This window comes from Hippoglossus hippoglossus, chromosome 13, assembly GCF_009819705.1.
Source record: "Hippoglossus hippoglossus isolate fHipHip1 chromosome 13, fHipHip1.pri, whole genome shotgun sequence".
In the NCBI taxonomy this organism is placed as follows: Eukaryota; Metazoa; Chordata; class Actinopteri; order Pleuronectiformes; family Pleuronectidae; genus Hippoglossus; species Hippoglossus hippoglossus.
Genome location: NC_047163.1, coordinates 22,791,622 through 22,816,013, shown reverse-complemented (window position 1 = coordinate 22,816,013; position 24,392 = coordinate 22,791,622). Strand labels below are relative to the sequence as shown.

Below are 24,392 nucleotides of genomic sequence, written 5' to 3'. Positions count from 1 at the left end.
AGTGGTTCAGATCCAGGCCATGTGTAATTATTTCCCCTTCTGGCGTTACCCTTTTATTGATCAGAGATCAGCCCCCCCTTCCACCTTATTGCCTCCACCGTTCACCCTGCCGAGAAATCCACTCAGATGACTGCACTGGCTCACATTAATCACGCATTAATAAAGCTTCTTGGCACATCCATTATTACCAGAGCTCGCTGGAAACTTGTGTATGTTGTGGAACCATTTGCATAAAGATAAAGGGATGCAGGTAACACAACAGAGCAGGCTTTTCATTGGCACTTTAATAGACGTTCCATTAGCCGTATCAAACTGTGGATTATGTCGCTAAAATGAACTGCAGGATGAAGAGACCCAACACAAATAACACAGTGTCATGCATGTCCGGAGTCTGATTTAATGTTCTTCAATGTAGGCATTTCCATATGAAATAAAGTGAGCTGTATCTCCTCCACGTTCAGTATGTGCTATTCCTGGTCTCCTTCCTGCAGACTGGTAAACAATCGACGTTGCACGCAGCATGTAAACGGAGGCTTAATTCTGCATGAAATTGTCGAGATTTTTAAAAGTCATCAACGTCATGTAAATATTTGATTTGCCCATTCTGCTGAGACAGCTCTGAAGGGATCGTGGCATATCGTGGGTCAGTGTGGTCTCTGGCCTGTCCACAGAAGCCCCACAGCCAGAAAGTGCGTCAGGCCATCGGGTGGAGAAACGATTATTTCAGAGGCCATAGCTGAGGGAAGAGGAATTAGTTCTTCCCCTGTGTGGAGTGAAGAGGCGTCGTCGTTTTTTCTTAATCCTCTCTCTGCTCCATTGGCTCTAGTATTCTTTGTCCTCCAGCAAACCCCTGCACCCCCCACCCCACCCCCCCCACACTCTCCCATTCACTGCCCTATGGCTCCATCCCTCCTCGATTTCTCTCACCTCCTCCCAGGCTTCATTAGCTCTGATTGATCCTCTTGTCGGGGTTTATGGCACCGCGATGAACTGCATTGTTATTAGTGTCCCTGAACAAAAAAAAAGGACTAACACAACAAACATATGACTGCAAGGGCATGAATGGACAGAGAATTGAGTCTGAGATATTCCTGCAAAGATTTGTCACGCGGGAGTAACATAGACTGTATATAAAGATGGCCGACATGGCAACCCCCCAAAAGTAAATTCAAAGCATCTCAATCACCATCTAGTGGCTGGTTGCAGTGTAGGTCATATATCCCACCTCCTCCATGTTAGTGGATGGGACATGGACCAAACAAAAAAGTCAAAGTATACATCAAATACATTTTAGCTACTTCTTATCACACTGATGTTTTGGTGAGTTTGGTTTTATTAGTTATTTGATGCTATTAAATCAGATGAAAAGTCATGATTGACACCTGAGACTGACTCATGATTGGTCGAACGCGTGTCTCGACAGGACCTCGCTGCTGCGGCTCCTTTCCCCAATCGCTACTCCGCAGACTCTGGCTCCAAATGTGCAAGATTGCGGCGTTCGTATCCAGAATATTTTTGTTTAAATGTCTGGATTGTACAGAAGGAGACGCAATGTCCATCTTTATAAAGACTCTATGGTTAGGACTGAGTAAATGAGAAGTTGTAGTTAAAGCTGCTCTTGCATATGGTAATATCTTAAATATTTAACTGTTCAACCAAATGCAAATGTTTTACACAAAGAGCAGAGATGAAGGCCAGACTTTAACAGAAGAACCGGGGAATGCATGAAGCGGCAAGGTATGTTTGCAATGGAAAATGTGTAAATTATTAAACAATCCATCTGAGCAAGCTGGTGTAGCTTTAACTGTAACAAATTCATCAGTGTCAATATGTTGGTACAATAAATCATTTTATATGTATATTTATAAAAACACTGTTTAGGAGCTTCCATACTCCTTATCTATACGGTACCTTTTAAATGGAAGCTTAACTTTAGGGAATGAGTACATCTAATAGTATTTAAATTATGAATAATGTGAGTGTGAAGATCTATAGCGCAGCACCATGCTTGTTATATGGGAATACATTATTTAGAGACACTGTAGCGTGTTTTTATCTTGTGCAGAGAATGCTCAAGTATCCACAGAGGAGGTCCTATGCAATTCTATATCCGATGACCACTACACTTTTGTCGGAAACAACAACATTCAGATTTTGCTTCATACTGAAATAGAAGGTCTAAACTGTTTCGCACAGGCTCATTGGAGTAGAGTGCCGAGAACCGAGGGTGATTATTTTATTACATGGATAGAAAGATGAGAGATCTTCACAGATGCATCTTTATATGTGTGTTAATACAATAGTCCTAATATGACACATGTGTATTTCCTTAGCTTTTCTTGATGAGGAAGATTTACCCTCAAATTGTAAACACTATAAATGAGTATTGTGCTATGCAGAGATCACTGTTCGCAATTAGCCATCAATGATCTGCAGCTCTTTTATGTTTAGCAATGAGTGAACAGAATGAGACTGATCCTGGTCTGAGCGCCACTATCCATGCACAGTGACACACTGTGGACGAAAGAGGTATAGAAGAGAGCAGCGGTTTGACTAGGACGGTGGGGGGGGGGGGGGGGGGGGGGTTGGGTTCCTTTAATCCTTGTATGGAATTAGGGCTAAACTCCTGTATATCCCATATCTGAGACATTTTAGAAGTTTTATCAAATTCATAAGAGCTGTAACAGATGAAACCGTGGATTGATATTGATTGCTTGTCATAATCCATCAGAGACGGACAGTCTGAAGCAGGGCGAAGCTGCAGCTCTGATGGGCACATTTGGGTGCATTCGGACTTGTACTTAGCGCTGAACACTTGTGGATGGATGATAATACCTGTTCTGAACAGGCTGCCTGTGTGCTCTTTTTCTGCAAGAGCGACATGAATTAAGAAGTTGATAGAAATGGTGGACAGATTTTCCGCTCGCAACCTTCCATGACATCAAGAGCGCAATTCAAACTAAACTACAGGTTTAAGTTCTTGTTAATGTCCCTCCAAATACCGCAAGGGGGACTTAAAGTATTTTCTATTTAAACTTTGTTATTATTATTATTATTATTATTAATATTTGGAGAATCATTCAAAGACCTGATAGATATAAGTCTTTAGAAGTGAATCCCAATTTATTTACCAAAATAGTCATTGTCCAATGTTTCAGACCGCTATTCAGTCCCTGTAGCCTTTGCCATATTTCAGTCCAAGGCCATCACTGACAGAAAGGTTTGGCATCCATGCTTTACAAAAGTCTACTCCTCTATTGGTTGTGTGTTGAAGAAGTACTTTATTCTTCTAGGAACTACTGTCATGCTGAGCTCTTACTGAGTGGCAAAGGCTCTTGAGCATTCCTGCAGGCGGGGGGGTTGTTGAGATCTCTGGCACCTTCCTGCTTCACAACATATACCTGGAGGGGTTAATAGACAAGTTATAGAGACACCTTCTCTTCCAACAGGGCTGTGTCTCAATACACAGGGAAGCGCTGGCAGACTGTCATTATAACCACTGCAAAGCAGAGATTAGTGTTTGTAACCACAGGCTCGTATTAGAGAATATCGAAAGAGCCTTTGAGATACCCAAAAAAGAATCATAATAAAATTAAAGTCACCATGAAAGAAGAATAAAGGACTGTGAAAATATATGACATGTAATACAGTGGCTGTGTAGTGGTATCCACAACTGAGAAAAGGTATAATCCTTCAAATGGAACAATAGGTCATTGTTCTCATGTGGATTTTGTCGCCAGGTGTCACATTACATCGTACAGTTGAATTGAATTCATGCTCTTTACCCACATGCCATGACTGGCCGTGCCTCCGATGAGAAGTGTGTGTGTGTGTGTGTGTGTGTGTGTGTGTGTGTGTGTGTGTGTGTGTGTGTGTGTGTGGTGGGGGCAGTGAATTTCCTATTTCCTTTCACTTTCGCTGACTTACTTGTTCAGGCTATGTGGCTTCCTAATCAGCCTTTGAGTGGTGGGCATACGACGGGAAGGCAGGGTTTTAATGAGGATATTGAGTGTTGGATGAAAATGATGTGAGCTCCCTGTGACCCCCCCCCCCCCATCCCCTGTGGCCCCTGTGGCCTCTGGGACCTCCAAACTGCTGTTTTATTCAGCAGGCGAAGAGGAACTCCCCAAAGACCCTTTACAATATTGTACAAACCAGAAAACTGCAGTAGCTATATCCCAACATAAGTGGGAATAATTAAAAGAACATACATCTATACAACTATGCACAATCTCTGTCCACTCGAGCGTTTTGGTTCTGTATCAGTTTTAATCCCTCTCCAATACTAACTTGTCTAAAAACTGATAGCTGGAATAACACCTCATCTCCTACACATGTAAGCAGTATTGTATAAACAGCTGTGAGCAAAGACAACACGGTCAGCAACGCTTGTGATTGATTATCCCTGTTGTGTTCGCTGGAAGTCGAGGCGGATGCCAGTTGTTTTCTTCTGGAAGGGGGTCAGTTGATAGGAGCCTGACGAATCAGCAAAGGCAACGTCATGACAGAAAAATAAGAGTGGTTGTGATTGTCTACAACATCGTTTCCAAATATCTCTGTTTCTGCTCGTTCAGACTAAAATGCAGCCCCGGAATTTTCAAACTAAAACCTGGCCGGCAGCTTTTACAAATTTTTAACGGCTCTGAAATTCTGGATGGCAGGTGTATCAGAGTTTATGTGAACCACAGAGCAATTCAGGAGATGATGTATTATAACAACATAGGTGATTCCATTAGTTTTTGATGAAGCCCAGTGGGTTTTTTTGTGTATTTGGTGGACAATCAATCAACATCTTACTCCTGTGGTGGAAAATCCCCAAAAGCCCTGTTGGCCAAGCTTCTCCTCTGTGTTGTCATTCAGCCTTGACAGTCAAAGCCCTCGTCTGCAGGCTCCTATTGATATGCACATTGCACCCAAAGGCAACAATTCTGTTTGCATAGATCCTAAGATCATTACAATCTCAACAGCTTGCTGTTTTACTGCATGCCTAAATCTCTGAATTCCACAAACAAGATGGACAGGCTTGTATGTTCACAAGCAGCAATTGCTTTTTAAGCAAAAAATTACACAGCTTGTGTCTGCAAAGCTTGGCATTTAACACTTTGCCATTTTTACTCTGAGAAAGATGGATGCGGAATAAGAATGCTCACTGACATGCTGACCCAGCAAAATGGCTGCCATACATGTACAGTCCCCCCCACCCCCCCACCCCTGGTATTGTTTCCATTCACACAAACACACTGACGCCCACACACACTCATGCACAACCTCAGTCAAATAGATCTTAAAATATGAAGCTACATAATGAATGCTTTAACTATTTGTGTGTGTTGCCAAAGCACGTCTGTATCACAAATCAAAAAGGAGAAAAGCACAAAGGCTTCATTTCTAGTCACAAGAACACTAATTAAAAGATTTTATTAATTATTTTCTGACTGCAATAGATTTTTTTCCCTGATTCCCAACTGAAAAGATTTATCAAAAATGTTAAAAGTATCATGAGCACTGGGTTGAAACCCAAGTCAAACCCTTAAAAGTCCAGTCAGCAGGATGTAGGGGGATCTATTGGTAGAATTGTAACATATCAATAGGATACAATTACCTGAAACTAACAATCGATGTTGTCTTGTTTACTTAAGCTGCTTTTAAACATGCACTGAACTCCGTAGTTCCTCCATATTTTCATCCTGGAGAACTTGCCTGTGTGACCACAAATTTCTGAGTGACACGCGTCGCAGTTTCTGCTGAATTTCTCCGCCTGGCCTCCTAGAAAAATGCCCGTAAAAAAATCCAGGAGTTCCGATGTGTGAACACAGCAGGGGATCCCCCGCTGGATTCACCACGAGCGAGTTGGGGGGTTGATGACGCTTGTGAACGTGCGACCGATGCAACAATGAAGAAAACAAATACCTCCGGTGTCATACAAAATTTGTGTCATACACAAAGAAGGCACCGACGAAGATGTTAAAAGAGTTTGTGGAGATAAGAGCTGACGTCCATGTGTTGTCAAGAAAATCACGTGATCTCCACAGCTGATTTAATACTTTACCTCCGGCCTCTGTCTGCTGCACCCGGCTGCTCCACCTCTCGCCTGAATAATGCGAAGGATTTGATGCTGTTGTGAACACGTTGGAAGGATTCTACACACAGGTCACGTCTGAAAAAGGTTTTAGAATCATCCCTTTATATTCAGCCACGCATTTCACATATAAAGAACGCTGCAGAATGTTGTACAGGTCAGACAACAACAGGAACATTAAGGCGAGGGGTGGCGTTTGGGTAAAGCATGCAGGAGACAGGACATGCCAAGTAAATTCCGCTGTGTCAAGCAGCCAAAAGCTCTTGAATCTCATCTCGTGTCTTTTCAAGTTGACATTTTTGGTTGTGGTCCTCTACATGTATGGCTCCTTTATCTTATCCAGAGATATTCGTTTTCTTCCAATTGCTTGACATTTAGCTCAGGTGCTCGCAGGAAAAGGTCGGGCAAATAGGTCGGAAACAATTGACTTGGATGTTTGCGTTCTCACAAACAGCCCCTTTGGTAAGTTTCAGGAAAATATCTCAACTTCAGGGCATGTCTGAAAACAGCTGTTATTATCGAAGCAGAAGGTACTTTCCCACAGAGCCTGTTTTGTGTTTACACTGACCTGGAACAGACACTCTGAATGCTGAGGGCCTTTTGCATTTTAACATCGTGTTTGTTGCCATATGCAACGTCACCACTAGAAGCCACTGAATCCTACAGACTGGTCCCTTAAAGGAGATGCCGCTCACTGTCAAATGCTTACTTCGTAACACATGCATTTACAACCCTGAACTTGATTGGAGGAGCTGTATATGTGAATGTAAATGTCTGAATGATTTAGATTGGACATTCAACAGACTTTACCCTGCCAGATCCCAAATATAACATCTGAGTAATGTCCGATTGAGCACATGTGTGAACAGAGCCAGTTATTGTCCAGAAAACTCAGCAGCAAGTGAATGGGCATTTTTAAATTCCTTAATTCTTAAACTGATTCTACAGACATTGGGAAAAAGAGCTCAGGTTAAGCAAAGTGATCCACACTGAAGATATTAACCTTACAGTTTCGGTAGGATGTCTCTTAATGACTTTTGAACCCACAGATACTGATCTGCTCAGTGTTGCCTTTGTATTTGTTTGTATTGAGTGGAGCGAGTTTTAAACATTTAATTGCAGATTAGTTTCACCAGCAATTACCATTATTTTAAACTTGGCAATTAATTGCACATGAGTGAGAAAGGTGTCACATACATATCCACAAGTCAGGAGCAACATCTACATGACAGATTTCCATTTGAACTTAATGTTACACTGCTTAGCACCTCATGAATAGTGAAGGCTTAGCAGGTAATTTGCTGCCACCCTCCTGTCCCTACAGTTGATTGACAGAAACTGACACAGAAACCAACACTATTCCTCTGAGTGCTCCAACTGATGTGGAGAGAAACTGCCATTGTTTACCCTCCCCACAAGACATCTAGTTATCAAAGGAACTTAAGTGCTGCAACAAGTATTTCTATTCAGTGTGGGCTCATGGTGGCGGTGTTGTGTTTGTGTACTAATCAGCTTATCATAAGTGCAACGGTAAACATGCATGTCTGTTTACATATACCACAGTGTGAGCCTGTCACCAGAGGTGGCAACATTGAATAGAAATATGAAATTAGTTTACTGTCTAATGCACGGTATGATATTAATGTATATTTGGAAATATTATCCCTGTACTCTTCATTTATGAATTTGTGCAGTAATCTCCTTAAATAATGCAATTATTGAACTGACAATGCTTATGAAATTGACAGTTTGATTTATTGCATTTAAGCCATTTCATAGGTTTTGACTTACAATAATTTAATTATTATTAAGAAATGCATTAAAAACCCGTAAAAATGTCAGAAATGTTATATATAGCATTCATTTATCTCAACAACAAACCAAACCCCTGTTTTGTGTTGTTCTTACAATCATTATAGTCACAGAGCCACTAGAACTCACCATCTGTAGTTTGGTACCTGTAAGATCTTGATGATCGGCTCCATTGATTGAACTATATTCCCGTAGTTTTCTTATCATGTATGGAAACAGCGTTGCCTTATCTGTTATTGATTTGTTTCTAACATTATTATTGAGTGGCAGTAACTGTCTCAGATTGCAATACTGTCAATCAAGCGTGGCCTCTGCAACTCTGAAGCTGCTGAACCAGTCCAACAAACAGTGCGCATACTGTGGTGGCTATTCGCCAGCCTATTGTCTGATACGAAAGGGATGAGAACAAGGGAGTTGATTAAACAAACAGGCACAACACCTCTTGAATAAAAGAAAATCCTTAAATACAAAAAGCTTTATTTTTTTTTAACAAAAGCAAGCCTTTAGAAAAAATAAAGCAGACAAGCCTAATCTAGTGGTGTGTCAACGGTTATGTATTGTGGTTGTCAAAAGTGTACACAATCTGCAGCATGTAAGGTAATACTGCAGCCTTTTCTGTCACTTTCATGGGGAACAATGGAGTTGAAAAATGACTCCCATCCCAATACACAACCATTCTCCTCTCGGCATTCCGAACATCTTGGGCTCATGAACTGATTCGGTTCCTGTCTGGCCCTGGAGAGCTATCTCTTTGGATCTGGAGCATCTCCTTTTTAATCACTCCAGTTTTGTTGTCTCACGCCATCACCTATTTATGTAGCATCGGTCCTGATACTTCATCAGTCTTGAGTTGTTGCTCGGAGCCGAAATGACGGTGCTGTTCCGAGCTGTGAAGTGCTGATGTTTGATAAAAAGCGACACTACTAAGCCTAACATGCCTTTATAAATTCAAAATCAGTTACATTCTCCTTTTTTCGATGAACACATTATTATTATTACAACATATTAATGTCATGTGAGAAGAAGCACACTCTGCACCCACTGAGAAGAATGCATCTCCCCCAAAACAGTGCCAATAAAAACGAGTGTTGTTTTTAGAGAGTACCAGAAACATAAACTTAACCTTGAATGAAAACAAACCAGAAACAACTGTAAAAGTCTGCAGCATGAAGTAAACTGGGAGTGTGGCTGATAGAGGTCAGCTTGGCCCTTGGTGTCAGGCATCTGTGGAGTAAACACAACTTAATGGAGCGGGGGAGGGGGGGGGGGGTATGCATGTGAGTGAGTGTGCATGTGCGTGTGTCTGTGTGGGGGGGGCACTCGATGTCTCTGTGGGCGTAAACATCACCTGGCTGATTCCAGCACAGAGGACCGAGGACAGTATAAATGCACACAGGTGCTGGTGAACAGGCAGGAGAGGTGGGAGGACACACCTATCACCTGTCTCAGTCAGTTGTTAAGGGAGGAGGAGAAGGACACAGACGGAGACGGGAGAAGGCAAAGCTGGAGAAAGGGCCGTTCATGACCCCTTGGAAGTGCATCAAATCGATTTTCACTCCCTATTGTAGAGGTGAGTTTGGCCTGACGGACCTTCAGCTTATTTTTTATAATCCGTCCATTATTGAAAGAATGTGGTGATTATATCTTGGCTTAATTTCATGTTATGTAGGATTGCCTCTGTGACTGAAAAAAACCATTAAGGATCTTTCCTTAATGTTTTATTTCTGCAAATACATGGACTGATTCATTTCCTTTCTATATATGATAAACCTCTATCAATCTTTTGAATTATTTGCTTTGGTAATTAATGTCTTGTGAACAAGGGGCAGATTAGATAAGATCATTCTTCTTGCTGCTTCTTTTCATTCAAGATTTGGGATTTTGTATTTGCATTTAAATTGTTTTGTTTGGTCGGTGAATGAATTAAACGTATAAAAAAAAGATATACATTTTAAATTAGCTAAAAAAGTTGGCTTGTGTTGAATTGACAAAATATTTTCTACAAACAAGGCCCAGAGGCTCACTGGAGACATGTAAAGTAGGTTGAATTAAAGTAATAGGGATCCTCATGGGAGTTCATGCAACAGAAGCAACACTGTTAACAAACTACAACCAAATTTTAGTTTTTTCCATTGTAATTATTTTTAGAAAGAGAAAAAACACATCAGTCTCCAATAATAAGAATAATAAGAATAATAGTCAAATAATAATAACAGTTAGTTTCTTGGGATACATTTTATAGATGTAAGGATAGAACAGTCTAAAACATTTAAACCTGAAACAGCATATTAGTACAGGACTCTGTATTTGGACCATAATGTACCACTGAAGAACATATTTGATCCAGCCAATCCATGACAAGCAGTGAAGACACATTGAAATGACCTGTGTAGTGATGGCAGTCCAAGGGAAAATACCAGAAAAATAAAGGAAAACAATTAAAAAGAATAGATATAAGTGATTTTTAGTCTTTGCTTGATTTATTACCTCCAAACCATTTTAACTCTGGTCAATCTTGAGGTCAGGAATGCTTTGAGTCTGAGTGATGAAAGTTAAATGAAAGACTCCTACATTTAAAGCTGTGTGGTAATGAGCTCTTCACACGGCTGTGTAATAGTTTAGAGTTACTTGTCATACATATAATTTAAATACCTATGAGCATATTTATTGTTACAGCATGAAAACATGCTGACCTAATGATAAGGTTTTACTTCCAAAATGATCAAAGCCTGCACACACGCTACATTGTGTGATTATCAGATTTAGTTTTTGGCAAAATGGCTGGATGTGAGCTTGGAGGGCCGAAAACAAAAACACAAAGTCACCGCACTCGTTTTGCCCTATTTCACACTCTCTAACAAGCACGCCACGATCCAAATGGCTAGTTTCGAGACTTGGCAAGAACAGAGGCCATACTTATTTGGAAACCTCTGTGCAGCCAGTACTGCCAACCATCCATCAAGCTCCAGACTTACGAGAGCCCAGAGCCTGACTTAAGTCGAAGATTACAATGTCTGCGAGTAGATGGACTTTTTTGCCCAAATTGTTTCAATGCAGCGCTAACATTTGCTGCGTCGAAATCCAACAAAGAAAGGTGATCCTTGTGTTGAGACACTTGCTCGGGGAAAAGAAATAATTAGCCTTACTTCGGGCTGTTATGTGCTATGCTAAACTTTTGTTTTCTCATTGAAGATTAAAGATGCAGTCAGAAACAGCAGGTTGGAGTAAATGAGACTGGACATGAACATAGAGAGACCAGAGAGGAGTAACAACGTTGGAGAAGGAGAGCAATATAAACAGTTTGAGAATTAGGACAGTTGTTCAATAGAAACTATAATGAGGTTTTAATATTTCATGCTTAAATACCACAAACAATATTTTTATTTAATAGCATTTAACAGTATCCCTTGCTTATTATATATAAACATTGCTACATATGTAGGAATTATATCATATTCATCCTTGGCACAGTATGAAATGGCATTTCATCTTTTTTTTCACCTCCCTTTCAGCGCCTGACCACCAGTGTCACTGTGGCATTTTTATTTGATTGCAGTGAATTATAGTATTTGTGGATGACTGACAGTTTAAGAAGGTCCGTGAATGCCTGACTGGTTAAATGATAGGTGGTGGCGGATCTCTTTCAAGTATATTTGTTAGCTGCATTTTTGAATGCTGAACTTTGTTACTTGCATTTAAGAGATTTCTCGTTGTCAACCAACATAGGGTGGTCGGGCTTCAGCTGCAGTGTCAAATCGGCTATCTGCAGATTGAGATTGCTTTTGATAAAGTGATGTTCATTTCACTCTACAAATGGAGATCAGGGTGTTTTTTCCTTCAGAAAACCTTTATGATGGCTTTTCTATTTTGCACTCATATGGTTTCTGCATATTTATTCTTCATTATTGTCTTATAGGTTGTGGTCTTTGAGAAAATGTTTGAAACCTTGAACAAACGTATCCAGGACAGTCTGGTGGAGCGAAAGAGCCGCAGGTGCAGACTAGTGACCAAAGATGGTCGCTGCAACATTGAATATGGAAACATAAACTACAGCAGACACTTTGCCTTCCTGGCTGACTTCTGGACCACCTTTGTGGAAATCCGGTGGCGTTTTGTTCTCTTCTTCTTCATTGCCTCTTTCACCCTCAGCTGGTTCATCTTTGGCCTGCTGTGGTACTGGATTTCCCGAAACAATGGAGACCTGACGTGGCAAAACCCCCCAGTGGACCACATTCCATGTGTTGACAATGTTGTAGGTCTCACCACAGCGTTCCTCTATTCCCTAGAAACCCAGACAACTATTGGGTATGGTGGACGCGCACTCACCCCTCTCTGTCCCGGTGCTGTGGCACTTCTCATCATCCAGTCCCTACTTGGAGCCATTATCAACTGCTTTATGTGTGGAATCATCCTGTCCAAAATCTCTTTGCCTAAAAAGAGAGCAAAGACCATCACCTTCAGCGACATGGCTGTAATCAGCCCCAAAAATGGTGCTCTCTGCCTGTCAATCAGAGTGGCCAACCTGCGCAAGACCCTGATGATAGGAAGCCATCTCTACGGCAAGCTGCTGAGAACGACATACACACCAGACGGGGAGACCATCATCATGGACCAGGTGAACATCGACTTCACTGTGGATGCTGGGAAGGACAACCTCTTCTTCATATGCCCCCTCACGCTCTACCATGTCATTGACAAGAGCAGCCCTTTCTTCGAGATGGCGGTGGACACACTCCACCAAAAAGATTTTGAGCTGGTCGTCTTCCTAGACGGCACAGCTGAGTCCACCAGCTCCTCCTGCCAAGTGCGGACCTCCTTTATTCCTACGGAAATCATGTGGGGCTACAACTTCTTGCCCATCATTTCCAGAAGCAAGAAGGGGCAGTACAGAGTAGATTTCTCCAACTTCTCCAAAGTGGTGCCCATAGCGACTGCACACTGTGCCTATTGTTTCCACAATATCAAGGGTCATCACCACCACTCCAGAGACGGATTTGACAACCTGGGCTTTGAGGTGATTGATATCAATGACCCCCCAAATGTCACTAAGTTGTAAAATGGTAGAGACAATGGCCATTGCAAATCTCAAGAGAAAGACTTAAATACTCTGAAACAAACAGGTGCTAAGGGCAGGTAGGGCAACCTAACGGCAGACAGTGCATTGTGTATCATTTAAATGTGACGTAAAGACAACCTACTTATTTGTCTTATATGTTTGTGTTTTACAGAGATAAGGAATCTGTAAGAACAGTTATTGTTGAGAATTTGTTTGTCTGTCTGCCTGACCAGAAACCTGTTTTCTAAAGGGAAACCAAGTCATGCAAGATGGTGAAGCTACAGTTCAAGAACAAAGAGAGAGGAAAGTTTTTTCCAAGTAAACATATGCTCTTTATCTTTGACCTTGTACATCTGGTTTACCAAGTATCTAGAGGCAGAAAAAACAAAGAAAATGTTTAATCCTGGATATACATCTCGTCATTACTTGAAAGACCAGTGTTGGTGGTCGTACTTATAAGACAACGATGATGTAGTTCAATAGTTCATGTAAATTTAGGCTGTCATGCACAAAGAGACACTTGCACTTGAACCATCAGAGTTTGCTTTAACTATTCAGACACGGTGGCACTAGCAAGGTGTTGGGGTATGGGGACAGTCTTTTTGAACAGTGTGTGATGTAGTTGTGCTTTTTTTTAAATAAAGACACTGGGAGAGAACAAAGCTCTCAGGAAATGTGTGAAAATATGGCTGCAAGCAGCACTGACTGTACTGTAAGAATCAATTTTGTCTTTTTTGTATTTGATACAAGGTGGAGAATGTATGGAGCCCCTCCGGTGACATTTGGGACAAAAATATTGTGTAGCCATGCGCTGGAATGAGATCAATATGGCGTGGCCACAAGTTATGAATCTGTTCCTCAATAACAAGACCTGGCGAAACACAACTGAAGAAGCAGCTTGGATGAGTGCGATGTGGCCTCTATAACGGGCTTCAGTTTGACACACACTGGCTGCACAGGCGTCACAATGTAAATCTGTAAACAATCTATCTATCTAAAATGTTTCATCTCTCATCCAAGAGGCTTCCAAGTTCCAAGTACGCCAGGTCTTGTAATTAAGGAACAGATTCATTCCCACGCGTTATGTTGTGGCCACGAGATATTTTCTTTTTCTCCCAAAAGTCACCAGAGGGGCTCCGTCAGAAAACACTGAAAATAAAGGCTTTTTTTGCATTCAAAAAATATGTCTCTGCTGTGTAATTATTATTTGCTGTCTAACGTGGCCCGAACTTTATATAAGGCCTGTGATCAAAAAGGTCAAAGCAACATAATGACAGGTGCCAACCTCTATCACGGCTTTCCATCTATAAACAAAGCAAAGTTGTGACAGCAAACAGGGATCCAAACACGACAGAGTGGTGGTGTATGTGAGATGAAAGCCGTTGCTTGCTGCCCATTATTTTGCCTGCATGTTCTGAACATGAAACCAGAACTCTCCATTTATGGCTAAATAACAGCACATACTGTCTGCTAGCATGGAGCTTTGACGGGTTTTGTTAAGGCCACTCACCTATGACCTCTCTAATTAACTGCATATGCTTAGAGTCATAGGTGTGTGTGTACCTGCGTGCCGGGAGGCCGCTGGTTCAAATTGCAGAGTAATAAGCAAGGTGAACAGATTCTGAATATTGATTAGTTAGCAAGCAGCTTAAAGATGATAATCTTTTGCAGGTATATTTCAATAATAAAATTAAAAAGTCCACATCTGTCTCTCGACAGCTATTCCCTGTGATCATGATAGGCTACATATTTCTACATGCAAACTAAAAGGGCATTTTGCAAGACTTAAGCTGTAATTTCATACAAAAACCAGGTATACACACTAATTGTAATATTACCAAACCTGTGATTGAGAACGAGGTGACACAATAAGTAGCCCATATAGCATGTTTGTATTAGGGTAAATAGTTAGCATTTACATAGTGCATCAGAACAGAAGCACCTATAGAGGTCGAGTATAAACTGTATGCATGGCGTGGATTCAGGATCTGTCGCATTGACGTTTTTATTATTTAGAGACAACACAATCAGTCCCTGAACATATCACAGTGGAGCCAGTTAACTGACCTTAGTGAAGGAACCTGTATTTCAAAAGACAGATAAGGGTGATGAGGGTTCAAATATGAACAATTAGCTCCAAGTAACATTGAATATATTGATGATCTATCAATATAAGAAAGTGCAGGTCTCTAATGGTTCAACTAATTTGTTTTATTATTTTTGTTCATTCTCGACAGAAGCTGCATATCTGGGTCTTTATCTTGTCACTTTTTAGAAACAAAGAATAGTACAATTCCCTTGCTCACATTTTGTGGCCTTGAGTTGTTGATTCAATACCTGATAGAACCGTAAAGAGTAAAAACACAATTTATCATTATTTTTGCAATGACAAAATGTTACTTGGGATTGTAATGGCAAAAAGCTGCATGCCATGTAGAAAAGAACGCCTATTAAAAGGATTGCAGTTTCCTTACTCCTTCTTTTCCAATTTAGTTTATCTTCATGAGCATATGTTAGATAGAGTGGACAAAATATTATATATATATATATGTATAATATATATATATATATACATATATATATACACATATATATAAAACATATGTAAATTGAGATGAAACGCCCTTCAGTATTAAATGTATATTTGTTGGAATACATGTATGCTCTTGTTTCTTAATGCAGATGCGATCTTACAATAAAACTCTCTCAACTAAAAGTTTCTTATCCCTCCAACCCTCTGCAGATGTAAAAACATACTATATATACTGCTAAATACAAGAATACATATGTTATGCACTATAGAGTGTGTAATAATTAAAATAAATGCTCACTTAAAGTCAATGAGTTGAAAGAAATGTCACAACGGCAAAGGAAGTTTCATCACAATCGACAAAAGTATCATCACTATCAAGATAGTTGTGCATTTTTCAAATGTCCTGGTGGAAAATACAGAGACGTTGTGTTCATCTCTGGTGAAGCCACAAACAAGCGATTGGAAAAGAAACGAGAGGTAAAATTTTATTTTGTCACATTTTCCTATACAAAAGACCTTTTCCAAAAGGCATTCATACATTTCAGGAATGACAATAATAATAATACATTGGTTAATTGTAAAATTACACAACACACACACAGACACGCTCGCACACGCGCACAGAAACATACGCACCAACACACATATATATATTTATATTTGATATCCAAAATACATTGCATATACGAAGTAGCACAGATCCCTTTTCGTTGATAATGCTTGTGAAACATTGAAGTTAAGGGTACATTACAATAATTTCTTTATGCTACAAATTACATGTTCCCTTTTTATTTCTTCTTTTAAAGCTATAAGTCTTCAGGAGAAGCTGGTGGTGGGTATTAATACTGAAGGTATTATTTTGCATAAAATACCTGAAATTCTTAAATGTACAGGAAAGGGCTACCTGGCAGAAAAAAAGTGATTCGAAATGGAAAGAAACCATCTTAATAATTACATGTTGCATATAGAGTAAAGAAATCCCGGGATATTGGATTAGGATTCAAGCAGGCATTTATGGTTTTGGGAATACAAGAAAATATCTTGTGCACTTAAAGGCATTAAGGATGTTACAACCGAATTTCAGAAACAATAACAATTACAAGAAAACAAAATTTTTTAAAATGTATTGCCCAAATGTACAGATATAAAAAACGCTTACATGCTTAACAAACTACTTAGCAGAAATGGACTTAAAAGGTTTTGCATTTTTGACCGAGGTCAACTCGTATTAATTCTCTTGACTTTTTTAATACTGTGTCACATATGAAAATAACTCTGCATAATTTATACAGTAAGTTGCTTTAATGCCTAGTTGACTGATGCTTATAAAATAATACAAAATAGGTCTGACAAACGCACAGCGTTTGCGAATCTGAGGATTTCTTTGTTTCATCTCGTCATACTTTATTGATTTTGTTCTCTGATAAACTACTCAGTCCCAAGTAATTTATTTTCAAGTGTCCACTCTCAGTTACTCTGAAGGAATACTTTTGCTATGAACAGCTTTGAACACCTAAAGACGGATATGTTTCGACGTGATACTGTCACAGGATGATGATGATGAAATCCAGACTTGAGATTCATGTGCATTTTGCTGGGCTCTAGATCAGTGAGAAACTAACATTCAAACACACATGCTGCTCTCGAACTAGGATCCAGCCCTGGTAAAAGAATACGACTTGATTGTCTTTGTAACATGACTTGCTGCAAAGCCACTACTCTGTGCTCACCTACACGGTCCTGACTGGCCTACACAGGAAAGAGGAAGGAGACACCGCGGCAGCCGTTATAGTCAGAGTGCACTTCAAAATCAAAAATTGTCAGATTTGTGGTCAGACATGGAAATGATTTATAAATGTCACGATACATTTAAACGCGTAATGCTGTTCCATCATTAATGAATAGAAAATATATGGCATAAAACAGCAGTTAAGGCATGGCACTCACTCTTTGACCGTGAGGGTTTTGGGTCTCATTAAGGCACATAGGAAACCACCTCAGAGTAAAAGTAAATGCACTCATGGCACCGTAAGGTACTTTGGATTAAAAAAAACAAGCAAACAAATAATGAAAAAAAGCCACTTATCAACATATAGTCTTGAGCTTTGGTATGTTGTCATAATCATCTCTCATGTTTTAGATTAGTCAGGTGCAGCAATCGTGGTCTATCATCGAAAAAGGAATTAATTTCTCCACTCCTCTTTTTACAAAAGAAAACATCTGACAAATTTTGATTTTGCTGCGGGGTATCCCTTTTTACGTGTTTCACAAACATTCACATTAATACTGACATGGTCGAGCAACAAAACATCTGGAAATGGCATGGCTGAAAGGCAACAACATGGCAAACATTTAGTAGCCTAGTGTGTGGGCCCCTGAAAACATCTGACCTGGGTTGAATTATTGTTGCAAATTACTTCAATTACATCTTGACTCGGCTTCCCCTGCACGAACGAGTCAACTGTACACATCGCCAACCTTGAACTCCACACACAACACGCAAAAAAGCATTTTAAGTAACTGAGTTGACCCAGGTCAGCAAAACATACAGCGCTTCCCTCTGCGACATTTAACTCTTCTCTAGCCTTCCAGTTTGGAGGATAAATTAAATTGTGAATGGCATATTCCAGTTGCCAAATTTCATTCAGTGCTGAGAAAAGTCCATCTCTTTGAGAGCTCCTCCTTATCCAGCAAATTCCAGGAGACTCTCCACACATAAAACGATGCAGATGGACAGATGAGCAGATAGAGCCAGTGGAAACAAAAGGGTAGTTGCGGTGGGAATAAGGAACCCCGACAAAGCTGTAGACGAGCGGAAATGGAAGATGCTTTAAAGCGTAATGTGCATAATGTACTGAGGAGGTTGTAGATTGAGACCCATAAATAATAGGCCCATGTCTGGTACTATAGCGGGGAGCGGAGGCAGACGGACTCAGGTTGTTTCTCCTGTCTTCTGGCTTTGGTTTGGGAAGGTTTTCGGGAAGGACAGCTGTCAGTGCAGCTTTCAGAAGGATGGGAAACAGAAAGGCACAGGAAACTAAAACAGACTAAATCAGTTGCTAGTCTTGTAAAGTTAAGTAGTATTCCATTTTGGAGCATAGCATCCAGTTGTTTATAAATTCTTACATATATATATAAAACTTCAATTGAATCATCCTTTATTTCCTTCAGAGGTCAAATGCCTCTATCAATTCAGTCTTCATCGGTTTGGCATCACTGGGAGTGCAGGTCAGCAATTGTGGACTCTGTTGTGGGGAAAGGGGAGGTTTTTAGAGGATGGTGGATGGACAGACAGGGGTCCTTTAATAGTAACTGCCCAGGTGGGAAGGCACATGGGTGTTAGGGTGGCGGGGGACATTTGGGTTGGGGTAGATGCCTGCAGTTGGTGAGCTCCAGTACGGAGCAGTGGGTCCAAAGAAGTTGGAGGAGGTGACGGGCATGGATGGAGGGTGTGGGGATACGAAGTTGACCTTCTGCTGGTGGGCATGGTAGGAAGGCACATAGGCCAGGTCCGAGGGGTACTTGTACATGGAGGACTCAGTTGGGTGTGGCTGCAGCGCTTGAGCAATACCATGGAAGTCGAACTTGTAGGCATAGCGCTTGCCGTGCACCTTGGTCATGATATTTTTGTCGTAGTAGTAGCGTAGAGCACGGCTCAGCTTGTCGTAGTTCATGTTGGGCTTGCTCTTGCGCTCGCCCCAGCGTCGTGCCACCTCATCGGGGTCCGTCATCTTGAACTCGCCATTGGTGCCCTCCCAGGTGATGCAGCCAGCGTTAGCACTGTCAGACAGGAGCTCCAGGAGGAATTGCCACAGTTGGATTTGACCTGAACCTGATGGTGGACACAAAAACAAACAGAGGTCAGAGGGAGATCCAGCCTTATTTATTGTCAATAAATGTAAATTTCCCTCGGGATGCAAGATGATGCATGCAACCAAAAAGCAGTTTGGCAATGCCATTCGAAGGGAATGAGCAGCATTTCAGTTAAAGCCTCCGACGCATGCATCAGAGTCCTGTATAAGCAACATCTGCCTTTATTTACAGCGGCTGCTTTATAAAGACTTGGACTTGCACAAACTCTTACCTGGATTTGCTAGGCGACTGCTGGTGGGACCCAGAATCTGGTAAGGATCTGTGTACAAAAGGAGAGATTTGTTGATAATATAAATTATTATGAAAACTGGCACTAAGTGAATCAAATAGGTGTAATAACAAATTGATGTAAAGTCTGTGCTTAAGACGAACAGAGTCGCAGGTTAGTTACCTGGCTGAGGTCTGGGCTGCTCAGTGGACTTGGTCACATTCTGAGTAACCACTGGTGAGCCTGCAGGGAGCGAAACAGTCAGGAAACACAGACAGAGAGAGACATAAAGAAACATCAGCGGGGGTCTACAGATAACCAAGCTACACGTTGTGATAGCAAGTCAGCAGAGGTCCAAATTAAATAAGGCAGTAACTGATGGCTGAGCTGACTTCTTCTGATTGTGTGCTCAAGTTCTGACAACACAGTTTGTAATCTCCAGGAGTCTGACCCACAGACTATGTGAATGCTGGAACTTCCACTGCCGTGACACAGACTTGGGTTAAACACTATCTGCAAACAACCTGGGTGTTTTGACCTGCACAACATATCACATGATAAAGTTCACCACATCGGGTGATCACTCCCTCTCTCAGAAGTTCGCCTCCACCCATAGCGACTGTACCCGTATCATCCAATCAAAAATGGGGATCTTTTCTGTTGATGATTTGTGTATGTCCTCACCTTTGCCGCTGTGCATGTTGTTTGACCATCCTGTCCGCCGTACAGCATCATATGAAGGGTCTGAAGAAGACAGAGGAAAAGAGGACAACGTTTTTGTGTATTTTAAAAAGGTAGAAGACGGTGAGAAATATGAAAAACTCATAAAAGATCAATGAATGCACTTAAGTAAGTGGCTATATCATGATGTGCTAGCCAGGAGGAGCCAAGAATGTACACTAGTGCCAAATGACCTAAATACATCTATTAAACATGGTTCAAGATGCTCTTCGAAGGATATCTGGACATGGTAATGTGGTTTTTAGTTTGGCATGTTGTGGTGGTGAAAATGTAGATGGCACAATCTTTGACAGAAAAGAGTTGGTTGAGCAGCTTGCAACACTCTGACCACGAATAAAAGCTCTGATGCCAATTAACGTACAACTGACACACACACACACCCACACCCACACTCACACACACACTCACAGCCCCCCCCCCCACACACACACACTCTCTTTCCCAAACACAAGCTAATTTCATGAAACCTTGACAAGCAGCCAAACTGGCCCAGTTCGCACAGGTTCTACCTGCCGTGTGTCTGCGGTTCAAACCTATGAAGCTGAGTTGTGTGAAGGTGGACGGCTTCCAGTAACAATCCGTCACTCCGACACAAGCAGATAAAACACAGGATGTATTGTTCCCTTGAGAATATCTCAAAAAACACCCTGGTATCCCCGCCGCACACCTGGCTACAGCACCCTGGATGGTTTGTATTGCTGGGGGCTGGAACTGTTGCCAACATAAAGGGAAATATGAAGCATACCGTGGCCAGATATGTGTTGTGTGCAACACGCAGCTCCACACTTTTATCATGATCTGTACATCTTTTATGTCAGCAGCATTTCACCTCCTAGAGGGCAACGGATAGAGTGAGTCTAATGGTGATGACAGATGTGTCTGACAGTAACAATTGACAGTTTGTATGCATTAATTCGAAAAGTTGAAAACACAGATGAAGAATGAGCAAGTGTTGATCGTGTTGCAAAAAAGTGCAGTGGAAATCCTGTCCACATATGGCACAGGTGAGAAGAAGAAGAAGAAGAAGAAGAAGAAGAAGAAGAAGAAGAAGAAGAAGAAGAAGAAGAAGAAATCATTCCATTAGGCTGCCCCTAGAAAAAGGGAGAATAAGGTATGATGAAATATATAGAATAAAAAAATGGTTATATTAACATATGTAGGCTACATTATTCAGAAGAAATATATATGAGGAAAAAATGTGGCTGGCAGCGTTGCGTTTATACACAATATGCATGATTAATCTTTAAACTTAATAGGTTTGATCATTAGAATAATATGGTTTGACATCTCAGATGTCATCCATTGTTCTGATGCCATTTGTGTGTTGTCGCTGTTTGCTTTATTTAGACATGAATATTTATCTATCTTCAGATTAGTCTCATCATGTTTTATCTTGTGCATTCACACAAGTCACAACATTATTCAGTCATTAATCATTTAATAAACTATAATATTATATTAACCATATTATAATTACCCATATTTATCTAAGTTTTTACATGGAAAGGCCCCTTGATTTAGTACACAAGACAAATGTAATGTAGAAAGCTTTTCATTATTAATATGTCTGAAACAAATTAATGTGGTCGTCTTCATAACAACAATACATTTGGGGTTTGCGTGTCATCTTGAACCATATTACCTCATACAGCCACACCAGAGAGACATCCAGTAGCATCAAATATATCATCAGTAGCCCCTGCATGTTTCTAAACACTGTACAATACTGCCCTCCTGTGGATCTCAACATATTGACGTCTTGGTTCCCCTAAATAAACACCAAATAATAAAGTAATCGGAGTCAAATTTATTTTTCCTTTCAGAACAGTTGAGCTCAAGATTCCATTCTCACTACAACTATGAGAACAAAGTTTGCCTGGTAAGAAACAGTAAGATAAGATTAGTCCCACAATGGGGAAACCCACCACACAAGTGTTTTATTGTTTAACTCCTTTCATAACATACCACTGAAAATGTAAAAAGACTTCAAATCCAACGTGTCTACTTTCAAAGGATGTTTTCCCTTTCCTCACTATATCAGAATATCCCCAAATGGCAAAAGTTCCTGTTGCTCAGGATCGTTTGATCTCTTCATTAGTTTCAAACTTTTCAACTTTTAACCCCTGATATTTCAGTAAATGATATTTCGGTAAACGATTCCCTCCTTTCTGCACAGACAACAAGAGGGTCTCAGAGCACTGTTACTGGGAAGAGAGGGGTTTTTTGACGGTGGAGGAAGATGTAAAGAGACGGTGGAGATATAAAGGACATGAACTAAAAAAAATGCATAAATGAGGATGCGATCAAACGAATTAAAGGAATGCAAGTGTAACAGATAGAAAAGACAAAAAGAAGGAGAGGAGGGACAAATAACAAGTGGGGCTGCCGCGGCTCAGCGGGGCTGTCAGGTTCAATCTGCTGTGGGCCGGCAGGATAGCCAAGGAGCAGTGACTGGGGGAGAGTCCTGGGAGACTTGCGTTTCCTGCCTGCCTCGCCTGCAGACAACCTCTCTTTGTTTTACTGGCCCTTTTTTCCCCTCTACACACCCCCACACAGCCCCCCACCCCTACTGGCTCACCACCACCACTATGAAAAAAAAAACCACACACAACGGGGGCCCCCTCCCTGTATGTATATCGAGAGGGGGTTACAAACAGAAGAGGAGTTGGTTGGGGAGAGGGTAAAAGGGAAAGAGGAGGAAAGTTATTGACAAGCAGACAGATGCAGATGGAGACAGAGCGAGTAAGTACACAAAAAAAATCACGGAGAAGGAAAAGAGGAGAAAACATTGAAGGGCGGGAGGAGGAAAATGATGAAAAAAAGTAGAGTCAGACGAAGCACAACCTTGGAATTTGCAAAGAAAACAATGGCAGCAAACTCAGCTACTGTCTGGTATTGGCTGGAGTAGATGCCCAGTAATGTGGGCTCATCCACATCTCTCAGATACCCTCGGTGTAGCTGTTGGCAGCAGATTACATTAACCTCCAAAACAATTTTGCAAGTCAGAATAGAGGCAGACAGTGCCACAAAAAAAGAGAGAAACCAACACACACGCAGCACGTTCAAGGTTTTCACCATTACTTCTGTTTCGGGGGGGTTCATTTGACGGAGAGAAACCTGGCGAAACATGTAAGTGAAAGTGCAGGAGGAGGATGAAGCAGCAGATGCAAAACGTACAAAGCCCAGAGTGGTGGGGGGTGTGCGGTTCGAGCTGGCCACGCAAAACACAGACATAGACCCCTGAATATGTGCACAAACACACACACACACACACACACAGACACACAGAGCCGCCTCAACCCCCCCACCTCTCCCGCCTTCATTTTTCCAGGCCTCGCTCTGACTGCGACTTGAGCCAGTTTCCACTCCGGTCTGGGGTGTGGTGCACGCTCCTGGGAGACTTTGACTGCAGGACCAGTTAGTCAAAACAAGGCCCGAGAGCTAGACAGAGAGAGGGAGAGAGAGAGAGAGAAAGAGAGAAAGAGGGGGGCAGAGAGACGGAGAGTAAAGGACAAAGACAGCGAGGAGATGGAGAGGGAGAAAAAGAAACTGCACATAGAGGGTGAGACAGACAGAGAGAGAGAGAGGAAAGAAGAAGATACAAGTTGTGGACTGTTTTTAACCCAGAGTCTGAGCCAAGGAGAGAGACCCAGACAGGATAAACTTTTTTAATACCCGTAATACAGGTGCTTTAAAAGCCATCTGTGTGAGGAAGGAGCCATGAGAGGAGGAGAATGATGGCAAAGTACAGGAGTTACACACAGCGAGGAGACAGTTGGTGCATGAGAGCAGAGAAGCATCACTTAAAGAAAACAAAACATTTCAGCAACGGCGCTGCACACACCAAACATAAACACAAAAGGGCAAAAAGTTACAGGCATCTTTCGCCCACCCCCTCATCATTGTTTCTATTTCAAAGAGAGAATTTCATCTCTCATTTATTTATTTATTAACTTGACAAAATGCAGCGAAGGGGAGCAATCGAAAGTCGTGGATTTATAACAGCTTGTGCACATAATGGCACACTTCAAATTGTATTGCCACTTTGACTTGGCAGCAAAATGAATACATTCGCAGAGGTGAATCATCA

At 41.3% G+C, this 24,392-nt stretch overlaps 2 protein-coding genes across 9 annotated transcripts in view; one reads left to right on the top strand and one right to left on the bottom strand.

Moving 5' to 3' along the window:
- Nucleotides 1-9,315: 9,315 nt before the first annotated feature.
- kcnj1a.1 (potassium inwardly rectifying channel subfamily J member 1a, tandem duplicate 1) lies at nt 9,316-13,426 on the top strand. Its single transcript, XM_034605517.1, has 4 exons — nt 9,316-9,389; nt 9,421-9,461; nt 11,808-13,074; nt 13,122-13,426. Exon 3 carries the CDS (start codon nt 11,826-11,828, stop codon nt 12,945-12,947), a length of 1,122 nt encoding a protein of 373 aa, XP_034461408.1. The 5' UTR covers nt 9,316-9,389; nt 9,421-9,461; nt 11,808-11,825; the 3' UTR covers nt 12,948-13,074; nt 13,122-13,426.
- Nucleotides 13,427-15,951: 2,525 nt separating this feature from the next.
- Nucleotides 15,952-24,392, bottom strand: part of fli1 (Fli-1 proto-oncogene, ETS transcription factor) — a 30,534-nt gene continuing 22,093 nt past the window's right edge. For all 8 annotated transcript variants that reach the window (XM_034605502.1, XM_034605501.1, XM_034605505.1 and 5 more), the window contains 4 exons: nt 20,246-20,305; nt 19,745-19,804; nt 19,565-19,612; nt 15,952-19,312 (listed from right to left, as the gene is read on the bottom strand). In XM_034605502.1, the coding sequence (XP_034461393.1) occupies nt 18,783-19,312; nt 19,565-19,612; nt 19,745-19,804; nt 20,246-20,305 (698 nt within the window). In that variant the 3' untranslated portion in view covers nt 15,952-18,782. The remainder of the gene's footprint in view (nt 19,313-19,564; nt 19,613-19,744; nt 19,805-20,245; nt 20,306-24,392) is intronic.